This window comes from Molothrus aeneus, chromosome 6 (genome assembly GCF_037042795.1).
Source record: "Molothrus aeneus isolate 106 chromosome 6, BPBGC_Maene_1.0, whole genome shotgun sequence".
In the NCBI taxonomy this organism is placed as follows: Eukaryota; Metazoa; Chordata; class Aves; order Passeriformes; family Icteridae; genus Molothrus; species Molothrus aeneus.
In genome coordinates, this window is record NC_089651.1 from 29,225,200 (window position 1) to 29,239,837 (window position 14,638).

Consider the following 14,638-nt stretch of genomic DNA (forward strand, 5'->3'; position numbering starts at 1 on the left):
GAACAGCACTGACAAACCCAGCAACTGGCAGGTTCTTTTCCATCTCATTTCCAACACCCCAGATACCTGCAGAGCCACAGGGAGCAGAGCTGCTTTGCAGGATGGTGGGACAGAGAGATGAAGTTTCCTCCACTTTTCCTTTGACTTGAAAGGAAGATGTTTTAAGACAACAAGAGCATTTGGTGAGCTGTTGAACGTGGCAACTTCACTGGTTTGCTCACCAAGGTGTGACCTGTACCTTCCTGGCCTCAGGGCGTGCTGCTGCTGCTGCTGCAGCCATGGTGGTCTGGCTTACAGGCAGCATCACAGCCCTGGGGAGACCACAGAGCCTCCCCTGCTCTGTCCACATGTGTGCAAACTCAAACACAGACACTCAGCATAAGAGCAGAAAGAAACTTACAGGGCCATATGCGTGATCCTTGCCCCAAAAGGCAGGAGACTCAAGAGGGACCAACCTGCTATGAGGAAAACGGTAAGGAAGCTGCTGAAATGAGCTGTGGCGCCTCATTAAAAATGAGGCCTTTTCTCTTCATAGCATAGCATGTCATGAAATTAAGCTTGACAATATGCCAATGCAAGGAAATAGTGCTGATCCCCCTCTTGCTGTGTTTGTTAGGTTCTTTTATTTATTTAGGATCCACCTCAGTTGCCTGAGGCTACAAGACCTGCCTCCAGGGAGGCACATGCAGGAGCCGCATGGGATACAGGTCCCTGAAAAATGGTATCATTAGCAAACCATTAAAGTTGCAGCCTTTCCCAGTTGTGAGGAAAACAGCATCCTCTGAAAGCTGCACACAGAGGAAATGTGATGAAGGGATGAGAATAAAATCATTCATGACTGCGCAGTGAACATCAGCCAGCACCTGCTCTGCGGGGTTCAGATACCCAGGAGCCAAAGGCAACACAAAACAAAAGCAGCAGTGTGCTTTTAACTAGGTGTTCCAGGGCCTGAAGAGCATACATCAGCGTGGTCTTACTTGGTGGCAAATACAAGCATGGCTAAATGTGCCAGTTGGGCAATTCAGAGAAGCAGGTAAAGCCCAGCCACTGCCTATCTTCTGGCTAAACAAGATGTGGGAATTAAACAATTGACATCTTTCCTTGCCAACTTGTTCTTTGCCTACACACACCACCTGTTCTGAGCCAAGCATCCCAGTGGAGTCTCCTGCTTGCTGTCTCACCACAGGTGACACACAGTTCAGTGATGTTTGCAGAGCATTTAGAAACCCTTAGCTACAAGGAAAAAGGATGCCTTGAGCTCATCTCCCCAGTGCTCATTTTACATGGCAGAGCACAGAGGTAGGGAGCAGCCAGGAGGGCTGAGCTCAGGTCACCTGAGCCAGCATTACAATACAGGGTTCTCCACTGCCAAACCGGCTGCAGTGGGCTCGCAGAGCAACTACACAGGTCACAAAAGCTGGCAGGACGAAGACAAGAGACAACATACCAAAATCCAAAGAGCAATTTACAAAGATAAGAGGCATCATACCTGATCCAAAGAGCAACAGGGCATCAGCCTAACACAATTCTGAGCATTTAAATAATGATACTTTTATCTCCACCTTCTAGGCATGTTGCTGTTTCCCTGCCACCCCAGAGTAGTCAGCAAGCTGGAGAACCCTGTGGGCAACCTCACATCCTGCTTTTGACTAGGGAATAGGAGAAAATTCTCCTACCCTCAGCTCACAGTCAGCCAACAGAAAAATTTCTCTTTCAAAGCTGCCTACCAACCATCCCTCTCACTAACAAGCCTTCCCCACGCTGCAGCAATGGCCCTGCTCTCTTCACTGGGACACAAGTGTGCTGGACGAGCCTCCCATGCTGCAGTCTTTAGACAGGGAAGAACAGAGCCCTGGGCTCTGCTTGTCAGTGCCATACTAAAGCAGATATGCAGCACATGGTGAGCAATTAACCGCCTGTACATAGTGCAGGAATGATGCCAAAGCTCTTCTAAAGACACATAGCACAGCTTCTGGCCTTTGGAAATTTCCTGGAAACAGGAACAACCTTTTGCCTAGAAGAGACAGAAGAGAGCCCAGGGAGGACGCTCATCTTCCAAAAACACACAAGCTAACTGTCAGAGGTCTTAGGGCTCCTTCTAATCAATATGAAACTATGCTGTGCTCCAGAGAAAAAAAGCATTTCTAGGAGTGTGGTACTGACTTGTGCTTCTACCCTCCGTGGTGAGTGGAAGGAGAAGCATGCAAGGGCTTATCTTGTCACCAAGTGAGCCCTGCCATTTGCCAATATCTGAATTTTCATCTCAAGCATCTGTACAGCCTGTTTGTGAAGAGCCTATTGCAGAGAGGCCACATGTCAAGATTTCTATCTATAAAACAGATATCTGTAGGATCACGATTAATGCATGAGCTGTTTCTGGGACACTGATCTCTGACAGCTCCATGCCCCAGCCTAAATGTTCAAAGATTTCCCTGCTGACTCCAGGAATCAGACATCCAGATTTTAAGTTCAAAGTTGTGCTAACAAATATGAGGTCAACAAATAAAAAATAGTTTCAAGCTCTGACTTGCAATTGACTACAGTATTTACCTGAGATGATTTTTATTCTTCATATTAAGAGAGAATAAAGAAGAAAAACAAAAGCCCAGAAAGTACTTCAGTTTTTAAACCCATGAAATACACTTGCAGTTGCCCAGGATTTGAAATGTCATAGCATAGATGCAAGAGCAGGACTCTTGGACTCACTCACCCAAAAAAAAGGACTTTTTTCTTTTTCCCAGACAGAAAAGCAGCCAATTTTAGAAAATTGAAAAAATATTTTTCCAGAGACCCATAAGTCACATGAATCACCCTTATTTGCAGATGAGCCCAAACCTGAACTCCAACATCATCACTCATGCAGAGCAGAGGAAACCAGAACCTGGATCAAAATGGGCAGCTTGTCTCAGTGGCTCTGCAGAAAGCCAAGGGATAGAGAAGCATGCAGAGCACAAGCACGCCTCCCCTTATACACGACTGCCATCATACATTAATTCAAATAATCTGACTTCAAGGGGAATGAACCCGGGGTTGAGGGCTCTGTGCTGCCAAAGGAGAGCTGCTTCTCTAAGATTTGTTATTTCTCCAGTGGGGCAACAGAACTGGCACATTTCCTGTGCTGGCTGGGAGAGGGTAGTGGGCTGTGCTGGGGACAAGCTGAGGACAGTGCGCATAGCTACTGCGCTGGCCTGACCAGCCCTCAGGCTCACTCACACAGATCAGACCACAAGACCCAGTTCTCAGACCCTGCTAGATGCCACACCCTGAGGGACAGCACTGTCCCCAGACCTCCACCAACCTTCCAGCCCTGTGCCCACACGCAGTCACTTTCCTGCTTCTGCCCCAGCAGCGCAGGCAGAGGCCCAGGCTGGGACAGCTCGTTGGGCAATCACTGCTAAGCCTGTTAGGCTCCCCACAGCCATAGCACTGCATAGCTACATGAGCACACACACTGCATTTTACCACCTTGCCTCTCACAGCAACCCACCAAACCCTTGGGAAACCTGCGTGCATGAGGGAAAACCCAAACACCACAAATCCTTCCTGTTTCCTTCTCTATCCAAATACATCGTGGCAGGTCAGGATGTGAAATTTCCACCATGCCCCACTACTGGGTGCATAAGGAGAGGGTCCTCCTACATCTCAGCTGCTACTGAAAGCCCTAGTGCGAGGGCTGGCACATCCTGGGACCCCAGTTACAGAGGGACTTGAGATGCAAAGAATGATTATTTTTCCTTGCTAAGGGATTTCAGGCATGAAGCAGTGCTGGAATGATTTACACGGTTTTGAGAGCAGGACCAGATTTGGAGTGGCTGTTGCACGGCGGTGTATCTTGCAAGGAGAGGCTTTGTGGTTAGCCATGAGCACATACTGCCCCCCCAAACAGCAGCAATATAATCACGTGTGGCACTGCCACAGCATCCTCCTCATGAGGATTTTAAGGTGCTTGGCAGATGATATGGATTCATGTAACCTAACAAGCCCTCTGAGAGGGAGTAAAGTAAATGCTATAAAAAACCAGAAGGGATAAGCGGGGGAACAGAGAAATAAAACTGCTACACCAGCATGTTCAAGCTTACACAAGAAATCAGAGGCTCAGGGGCAGCTTCCTCTGCCACTAAGCTGGAATCAGAAAAGCAGGAGTGCTCTAAATCCTCTGTTCAACTCAGCCCTGGCCAGCCTAAGAGCATTTCCCAGTGCACCCAAAGGGCTTCAGCAACAGCAGCACTCGCACAGAGCTCCTCACCGTGCCCATTTCCTGCTACATAAAGGGTCCAAAGCAGAGCAGCCTGAACTGCCGGCAGCCCCCAGACCTAGTGAGCAGCAAATAACAGAAGTGCTGTGTCCAAGAGCCTCAGCTTTGACTTTTGAGTTTCAGCAGCTGCAAGCAATGGCCAAGGGGCTCAGCTGAAGAGTTGCCACCCTGCTGCCTGAGGGCTGGGACTGCTCTGACAGCATTTTCCAAACATTCACGGGGCTTCCCAAACACCTATAAACACTTCCCATCTCCTCGCTTTACACGTGAAAAAAAGCGAGACACAGGCCAAAAACTCCCGGTGCCAGCCAAGGAGGGAGGCGGGCAGCCCTGGCGCCTGGCCCCTGCTCGACTCTGACCGGGCTGCTGCTTTTGTTCGCTTCCATGTGTGCATAACCAGCTGACAAATGGATTCGCAGCCAAAGAGTGACACACAGTGCAGCTCCCGAACAGCTTCAGCTGGATCACTCCTGGGAATGGTATTGCTGGGCCACTTCTTGCTCCAGGGGCTGATTTATTTTTTATGAAGCGATTGCCTAGAGTTGGGAGAGCTTTATTGATGCTATTATACAGGCTGAAGGGAGGACAAATCACCCCCACGGACAGAGCAGAAAGGTCCTCATCGTCCTTAAGTCAGTAGCACGATTTTATCCCCCTACTGAGCCCACAGATACCCAAGGAGGGCATAGCGTGGTGCTTTCAACAAAACTGAAGTAGCACATCAGGGCACTGCTACCACTCCTCGGGTTAGGAACGGAGCCCTGGGGGCTCCCGCCATCTCCCTGCCCAAACCCCAGCCTGAGCCCGCCTCAGACCGCTGCCTCCGGTTTGAAAGAGACTAAAGTCCCATCGGGCAGCCAAGCGGAGGGAGCAGAGGCTGGTACCAGCTGTACAGTCCCTCGCATCCCCCCGGCCCGGTGCTCGGAGCCCGGCTGGCCGGAGGAAGGGCTTGTGAGAGGTCATGGCTCTCAGCTGGTCCTGACGGGAAAGGACTGCGATCACATACATGCGTGTGTGCGTGCATATCTGTACGTGAGCACCTTCTGAACGCGAACTAAAAACCTTCCAGCTGCTTCACCCGCCTTTTTCCCCGGCCAAGGGCAGCCGCTCTCAGCCGGAGGAGCAGAGCACGGGCGGAGAGCGGCGGAGACAACTCGGAAACACTTTACCCACGGCATTACTCTATTCCCCCGAGAGTGCCCACCCTGCTCCCCGAGTAGCGGCTGCCATGGTGACAAGCACGAATGCTAAAATAAACAGAAAGCAACCCGAAGGCAAAGCGCAGCCCTCCGCCGGCGTACCCCGCGCCCGCGGCGGCGGCTCCCTCCCTGAGCATCCTCCCCGCCGCGGCAGGACGGGATGCTGGGGCCGCCGCTCACTCACGATGAGGGGGATGGTCCTCTCCTCCCGGCGCAGCTCCAGCCTGCCGGCCGCCCTCTGCCCGCTCCGGGCGCCGCCGCTACCGACTCCGGCGGACCTGCCGGCAGCCGCCGAGCGGGGCTTGTTGTCCTGCCATAAGTAGTAGAAAGTGCCCAAGATCCAGGCGACGGTCAGGATGGCGATGGCATTAGCCCTGATCCTCCTCATGCCGAGCGCCCCGGGGGAGCCTGGGAGCGCTGCCTCGACGGGCAGGGGCGGCTGCGGGAGGAAGAAGAGGAGAGCAGGAGGCGGTGGCGGCGGCACGGCTCCCCCGCCCCTCACGGCCCCGGCCCCTGCCCCGGCCCCGCACCGCCCAGCCGCCGCCGCCGGGTCCTAACGCCGGGCCCGCTCCGCCGCAGGGGGCGGAGGGCTCCGCGCCTCCTCCTGCTCCTCCTCCTCCCGGCCGGGCCGGCGCGGGGAGCGGGGAGCGGGGGCCGGCTGCCGGCGGGGATGCGCTCGGCGCCGCAGCTGCAGCGGGGACGGAGCGGCAGGGCCCCCGTGGCGGGGAGCGGGGGACACGGGCTCAGCCCAGGAGATGGCACCAGCGTGCCCTCCTGCACCGCTGCCCCTGAGGGACTCGTGTCCGTACTGCCCTGGTCGTGCCCGTAAGGCAGGCGGCCAGCGAACGCACCGTGACAGCCCATGGCACACGGGATCTAGGCATCCGTGGAGATGAGCCCATCTCCCACTAAAGCTGTGGTGGTTGACGGGAGCAAGGCCCTTGGGCGGACAATGGAGCTGCCCAAGCACCCGCTCCCATCGCTGCCACGCGCAACAGTCACACACTGGCACTAGGGCTGGGCGCCTGGGCCACCGCCTCAGCCTCGAGGCCTTTCAAGCCCTGCGGCAGGACAAGCATGGCAGTGGAGAGGCGACGATGATACAATTTCACATTACCGGGCACTGCTAAAGCTGTAGCGGTAAAAGGCTCACTGAATCCAGCCCTGCGGGCAGCTTAAACACCAGAACACGCAGCTTGTGAAACCAAGTGACATTTAGGCACAGTGCAGCTGCTGAGCAACCATGGCTTTAAGGTTTGTGGGAGGTACCGAGAAAACTTACAGGGAAAATAAATGTTTAGAAAACAAAGGTGGTTCCAAGGCACCTGATAACAGGGCTAGATAGAAAATGTGGGTGCTTCCAAGGCACCCGATGAGGGGATTCGAGTTTTTGCATTACAGTATGGAAAACATCATCAGGGCTTCTAAATAACGTTTTGCCCTACTTTCCTCCTGACCACACGCCTCTAAGTGTAATTGCAACCTGCCCCGCTAAATTGCCCTTTGAGATTTACCTGCACACTGCTTGTTTCTTGAAGTACAGCACAGTACAAAATTCATTCGTCAGACTCGTTCTGTGGGTACTCAGGGCAGAATGCCGTTTCCAGAACCAGCACCTCCCAGGGCTGCAGCACAGCTCCACATCAACCTCCTTGCAAAGCACAATTCATGCCCGATGTAGAAAATGTTAGAAAGCATCTCACATCCTCCTGGGTACGTTTCCCAATGACCTGTCAACCACACGCAGCTTCCCAGGCTGACTAGTCATAGTCAGTGGCAAGGGGAAGTTTGAGACATTTAAAAACCAAAGTCTTCCAAGGGATCATCAAAAACATAATTAGTCTAAGCTGCCCAGTCCACATCCTGTGGAAGCTGGACTACTCCCACTATTTTCAATCTCTTTCATAGTCTTACTGGAAAAAGAGCATCTGCTCTCCTGTGTGGGTTTGGATCCAGCAGCTGCCTGGGCTGCAGAGGCACATGAAGAGAGGCAGAGGAGCTGTACCAAGGAATCAGAAAAGAGGAAGACAGGAAGTAAGATGTATTCATATCCATGTGACAGCAGAGCCAGGCAGAGTGTCTTCTTTTTCACCACTGTGCAGATCACACCAGACTATGCTTGATTCCTTCTTAGTCTTTTCTCACCTTTTGGTGGGATTCACTACAGAAAAGCAAATCATAAACAGCAATGGAGACTTTTGTCTGAAATAGGAGAAAATCCTCTGCCCCAAGACTTGAACTAAACAGACTGCCTTCTCCTGCTTTTCCAAGCACGCTGCTTCCCTTTTCCACTGCAGCCATTCATTTTCTTCCTGTGTTGCCCCCCTCACCCCGCTAGCACACCCTATAAGCTGCCATGCAATCACCATTGCCTCTTAAGGGGTGCTGTGTAGGGAAGTCTCAGAAACTAGCAGGGTGCTCTGTAGGCAAGCTTCAGCAGGGCCCCAGACAGAAGCCAGGTCAAGAGGTCTTTCTCTATGGGGGCAGTTGTTTTCACTCCCCTCTCCCTGCAGGAATCAGCAGTAGAAAGCAGGGTCTGTTCCTGCAGAAGCACATTCAGAGTGCTGGGCAGGGAAGCTCTGCTCTAGCCCACAATCACGGTGAAGGGTACAGAAAAGCTGTGTTACCCACCCTCTGAGCTGTTGGCAGAGCAGCTCCCCATGCCAGCAGATCCAGTTCAGCACAGACAACCCAGATTTGCAGGGGTCCTTTATTTATGTTGCCTAAGCTTTGGGACCAATTTGAGCGGAAGAGTGTTAGGAGGTGGTTGGGGCACTAGAGCTAGATGACCTGAAGGAGACAGGACCTTCAACACAGCTCCAGCAGAAAAAGCATGTACTTACATATCACCAAGCTTCCACATGCTTTAAAAGTAATGCAGCAATATTTCATCTCCAGGGCCCAGATACCTCACTGTAGGATTACCAGCTTGCAGGTCCAAGCTATTGGTACTGAAGGTTCCATTTTCTGCAGCCAAAACTTGCAATGATTTAATCTCTGACCACTGAGCTTTGCTCCAGAATATCATATTTCTTTTAAAAGACAGCACACTTCTAACCTTATATTCTGCAGGGATCTCTGACAATATAAATTGTTCTGTTCAGGTATAGCTATACTGTAATCTGCAATGCTGCAGGCAGATATTAGCACCAGCCCATCAGAGAAAAGAATACCAGAAGCAGTCTGGCATGGAGATCTCTACACCACACAACTGGCAAACTAGACATACAATGAATATTAACAGTGATAATAAATACTTCAGTGATGATCATTGCAAAAGCATCAACTAATTCAGTACATGCCTTAAGAGAAGTGACCTGAGAAACATAGTATAATAAACTAAACAAATCAAGATTATTCAAACTCCATAGCAGAATTATGGGATCTTATCACCACATTTGTTCTTTTTCAATTCCATCATAGAGATGTTAAATCTTTTCTTATTTTGTGACAAACTTTTTACAGTGGAATAAGGTGGCTGGTTTTCACAAGCTAAGTATTTGGTGAATAATAAAGATAGAGAACAAGAGGAGGAATATAACCAACCAAAAGCAAAATTTTGTGTGGGGTTTGAGAACTTTTTTTTTTTTTTTTACAAACCCCAAGGCCCTAGCCAGCATCACCTTCAATGGAAAGAGATCTCCTAAGGCTATGAATATTAAAAGGTGCTCTTGAGAAGCCGGTTTTGTCTTTGGCTGACAGATTAGGTCACTCATCTAGGAGAACACACATGGTGTTTGAAATTGCCCAGATACAATTGAGATGATCATTACTGCAGCAGAAAAGACAAGCGTCATCCAGATTTGTCTTCAGAAAAATGAAGTGTGGCTGCTTTATAGTTGTGGCGAGACACAGTGCATGTTTTTGCAGTCATCTGACTTAAAACGTGGCTGAGCTTTCAACTATGAAACATCTGGAGAACACCAAAAGGTTTTTTCTTAGCACTACTCTGATCTGAGAAATCAGGTCTGCTAGATTTGTGGCCTCCAGGCAAGGAAGTGCCATCTGAAATATCAACATAAGGTCTGTCTGGACTCTTGAAACTGTTTAAGTAAATTCATCCAGAGTTTAGTTAAGAGCATTTGAGGAAAATTAGCATTAGAGTTCAGGGGCTGAAGCAGGTCATGCTCCAGAGAGAAACAAGAGTAACCTGTTATGATGATGAGGTGGGATGAGAAGACTTGCTCAGAGAGAGGCAGCTCTGCCTCCCCACAGCCAGCCAGGAGCTGAGCTCCACCCTGCATCCAGAGAAGAGCACCCCCAGTTTAGGGACTTTTCAGGGATTTTTCACAAAAGATCACTCTTCAAAGAGCTCCTCCTGCATAGCCAGAGCAGGGTGTAAAGGAGAGGAGACATCTTAGGATAGTTTTCTCTGAACTTGCTGCTACCCAGTGACTCCTTCCTCTGGCCCACCCTTAGGCTGGAGACTCACCCTCCTTGGTGAAGCTCCTGATCATTCCCAAGCAGGGGCAGTGGTTTGCTTCCAGGTCAGGAAGAGGTTGGTAGGAGTGGGTGAAAACAACTGAAGGGAGAGGACTCAAAGCTCATCCCTGATTTCAATTCAAGAAAAAGAGGGACAAGGGAAAATATTTGTTTCAATGGACAGAAAGAGCTGAAGTTCTTGCCCCATAATGGATGATAGGCACCTCTGACAGTCTGACCATGACATCTCACCATGCTCTTCATCCAGATCCAGATCCTACCCTTATAAAACCTCTGAGACACATTCACCCATACTCTAATGCCAAGATGACAGTGTGCACCATCATCCCTCACCACACAGCTGTCGAAAAGAAAAAGAAAAATGTTACCTTCATGACTCATCTACATTAGCCGAATTTCTACACTGCCTGGAGTACTCTCCTTGTCTGAAAAAACTTTCTTATACTGGTCAGAGGGCATGAGTGTGCGTGTGGGCTTCTGAAAATCCATATTGCTGTCATATATCATCCTCCACATGCCTGGCCTCAGACACCACTGGGAAACCACAAGGTGCACCAGAAGTCCAAAAGCTTGTCTTGATCATGCCCTGCCTAGAGCTAGACACTGTTGAAGTCGTGTCCAGCCCTCTACTGCCACAGGTGTCATAAAAAGGCCAGTCAGATAAATTACTCCCCTAGGAGTGCCTCAATTTATCCTGATGCCCAGTCAGAATAGGTACACATGGTAGACGCCAGTTAGTTCTGCATTTAACTGAAGATAAGGTGTCTGGGGTGTCATATATGCTGACCAGGACACAAATGTGTTCTGGGCCCTTGTCTCTGGCCAGCATGTAAACAAGTAAGGTGGTGGAGGGCAGCAACTCAGACCCAAGTTAAGGCAAATAGTACAGAGTTAACTGGGAACCAGGATTTCAGTTGCTTTAAGTTGTACAATTAAAAATTGTCTTAAGTGCTTTTAAGGTCACTGTAATCTTAACATACTTCCATGAGCATGTTTTTTAAAGGAAAATGAGAGAATAAAGAAGACTTCACAATAAGCTGTAATTAACAGTTAGTTGCACTTGTACTCTTCAAGTATGAAGAGAAAAAATCTGCTAAAAGGCTAACAGTGGCAACATGAATCTGCTTTGACAGTGTTTAAGAGCCAGGAAAGCCTTCAGAGTGTTTGGCTGGGATTCAGGATGGGAGATGGTGCCATTAATCCCCTCTAAGCCAGGTAACTCCCCTGCCTGTCACCACCAGACAAGGTGGGCCTCAGTGAGGAGTGGAGTTATGGTAGAATCAGGCAGGAGTGATCAACAGCCCAGAAAAATGCTCAAAGTTCATATAACCTTTTAAAAATGTAGAAACAAAATACATATTTAAGTAGTAATAATTACATATGAATACAACTTTTGAACTTGAAGATCCACATAGAATCAACCTGATTTATTTTATGAGCCTGATACAAATTTTTGCTCTCCCTCCTACCTACTTTTCTTCTTTCCTTTTCTTACCGCAAGTCATTTGCTTCACTCCCTTGCTGCATCTTTTCTAGGACAGAGATTTATTTCCCCCCTTCATGGTAAAGCACGTAGCACATTTTCTGGTGCTCAGAATTAATTAACAATAAAAATCTTTTTATTATGATCTGAGGACAATTTGCTCTCTTTTACTGGCATCCCATCACAGCCTTGACTGTGACTTGAACTGCAATTTAATCCTCATAGAAATTCAAAGATTTTACAGCTCAGTGTAGCTCCCAGGTTAGTGCTTGCAACAGTCCTCTTGGCTGCAAAGGAGAAGCAGTTTGAAATGCTCATCTGGCAAAATTATGAAACTCCTGTCTTCCACTACAGAGGAATTTCATGTGAAAACACAACAATCTGGGAAATAATCTGTGAAAAACATCCAACCCAGTTTCTCACACATCCCATAAAAGGAGCTTGCACCCTGCACAGCCGACTGGGTTTGAATAGAGTGCAATGAGAAATGTTTCACTTTCCTAAAAATCACAGCAATATGTTTATTTTTGAAGCTCTATCACTGAAAATAGATTGGATAATTAATGGAAAAGTTTCCAAAACATTCCAGCCCTGGCACTAAGCATGAGAAACTCCAGGCTGAAGGATGGCCAGAAATAGGAGCCACGGATCAGTCAACTCCAGAGGCACTGCAGTGAACCTGATGCCATAATCTGCCTACTGGGATCCAGTCCATCTCCAGGTGGAACCTGGAATCTGTAAAAAAGCCAGGAAAGGGGTTGGAGTTCAGAGGACATCAGATATCCCTGAAATGTCAGGAGCACAGTCCAGGCAGATCAATGTAATATTAAATATTTATAAGTTTCTACCATTTCCATTTGTGTTCTGTTGGAACATCTTTACTTCCAGGAAGGTGGGTGAAGCAGACATCAAGGATGGCAAAAGTATTTATTGAAATGACAGCTGTGGTGGAATTGCAACCATTAAGAACTGCTGACCTGCATCAGGCCAGCAAGCAGCTATGTCAATCTGGAAGGCTTCATGGGGCAGCACACAGACAACTCTCTCAGTCTGACACCACTTCTGGTTGAAGAATAAGGTACACAGTCTGAACCTTGCAGCATTCCTCTCTATAAACAGCAATCCAGGTATTGCTAAACTTACACAAGCATGCTGCTAAATTCTTTTGAAGCTCTTGCAGAAATGGAGCTGCTGTCCTTTTCCTGACTTTAGAAAATACTTCTTTAAATATTCACATTTTAGGACAAATATTTTTATCCCCCCCCAAAGGTAAATGCTTTAGATGTGCTGAACAAAATGGCCTCTACCACTTTGGCATAGAAGGGGGGATGGGAATTATGAAGTAAAAAATTTTACTCTTTAAAAAATTACCCCTAATTTTTCCTTGTAATTATCTTCAGTACCTGAATGTATGGTTTGGCAATGAAGAGCTGTCACTGTGGAGCACAGCAGCCAAAAAAAGGAGTGAGAAATGGCAGAAAATGCTTAAGCCACTGTGAATGGAAGTGGTACTCTGATTTGAACACTTGCATGTCAGCATATCACTGCAGCATTTTCAGATGCAGAGATACATCCTGACATGCATATACAGGCATGCACATGTATTCCACACCCTTAGATTTGTTTCAAGTCTTAACTCAAGTTTGCAGCAGATACCACTTTCTCTGGTGCTGGCTGAAGATGAGGAAAATATCTCCCCCAGGAGCTAAGAACTATTGCAAGCCTAACCATTGCTGTTTGAAGGTTACAGCAAGGTCCAAGAATTGTGCCATATCTAGCAAACAAATAACTCATTCCTTTACAAATGTGTCCACTGCAGCATACCTTTCCCCATGGACAGAGGATGAAAAAGGCTCTGTGCAACAATTATAACCGTATTGCTTAATGGCATACTGAAGTACACTTAATGGTTATTTTACTGCAGTAAAATCTATGCACACAAAAATAACCATATCAATAGGTCAAAGTTTTAAAGCCCCATGTACAACACAAGCAGTCTCAGCCTGCCAACAGTTATGCTACCATGCATACATGTCATACTGGTCTTTTGGGCTTTGCTGCCTGGCTTTGTTTCTGCTCCAAGCAGCCAGCTCAGCCAGGCAAGGCTTTGTCTGAACTCCAGCACAGACCAAGCTCAGACTCCACCATCACAGCACTCCATGGGCTCTTATACACCCTGTTCCTGCCTCAGCTGGACAGCATCAGCCCTTGTACCTGTGTCTCTAGAGATGGGAGGCAACTGTTCTCTACTTGGCAGCCCCAGGGGCAGCTGAGTGCACCAGGTTCTCTTTATCATGTACAGGGAGAAGCTCAACAGGACAGATGTGATTCACAGGGATGTTTGGCCCCCAACAAACTCTGAAGGATGAGTTTTCTTTGATACCTTTCCAGCCCTCAGGAACTTCTGCAACCTCCCTAAGCAGGAAGAAACACATGCTCCATGTCTTTCCATCTCCCTCTGCCTGCCTTATCCTTCCTCATATTCTTTGTAAAAAAAAAAAGCTTAGAATAATCCAAGGGAAAGAGTGATCAACAGTAAAGGAAGAGATGTGTTTTCTGCTTGCTAGCAGAAAACCAGCCCTAGATAGAAAACTTACATATCACAGGTTGAAGGCCCTCTGTGATACAAGGAAGTGGGAAATCAAAGCTCTGAACCAGTAAAGCTGAGAATGTCAAATGGGAATCACAATGAAAAATATCAGCTGGATCTGGAAATTAAAGTCCAGCCTCACAGAGTCTCAGAGGGAGGTGCAAAAAGAAACTGCTCACCAGAGGAGTGATTTGGAGAAAACTAGAAATTCCTCAGTGAGGTGTCCTGTAGTTTGCAAGGAAAATTTAGGAGGCTGTTACTCTCCACTCAGTACTGCATTGGCTGCTTCAGAACAAGTCTGCTGTAAAGAGGAAGGAGTCCAGTTACAAAAGCGAATAAGTTTAGTTGTATGGTAAGGAAGAAGAGGGAGAGCAGAAAGTGGATTGCTCTTACTGCAGATAAAACAGAATAAAGTACCTTACAAAAACTTGGTGAATCTGGGGTCGTATGGGAGAAGAAAAATAATGACAGACCATCTGTTATCTGGGGTGCAACTAGCACCACATTCATCTAAATCTGAAGTTGTTTTAAATCATCTGCAACAGAAATTATTTGTGATGACATCAGACTATTAGGTCATTGTCCATTCATCATGAGCTGGGACTCACCCAAATTTCCATCCATAGTCAGACCACCAGCCACTACAGTATAAATAACAAAACCTGTAT

At 48.1% G+C, this 14,638-nt stretch overlaps 1 protein-coding gene across 1 annotated transcript in view; it reads right to left on the minus strand.

Moving 5' to 3' along the window:
- GALNT16 (polypeptide N-acetylgalactosaminyltransferase 16) overlaps window positions 1–5,914 on the minus strand; it is a 75,896-nt gene extending 69,982 nt beyond the window's left edge. The window contains exon 1 of the mRNA XM_066551771.1: window positions 5,639–5,914. Within this exon, the coding sequence (XP_066407868.1) occupies window positions 5,639–5,842 (204 nt within the window). The 5' untranslated portion in view covers window positions 5,843–5,914. The remainder of the gene's footprint in view (window positions 1–5,638) is intronic.
- Window positions 5,915–14,638: the final 8,724 nt, after the last annotated feature.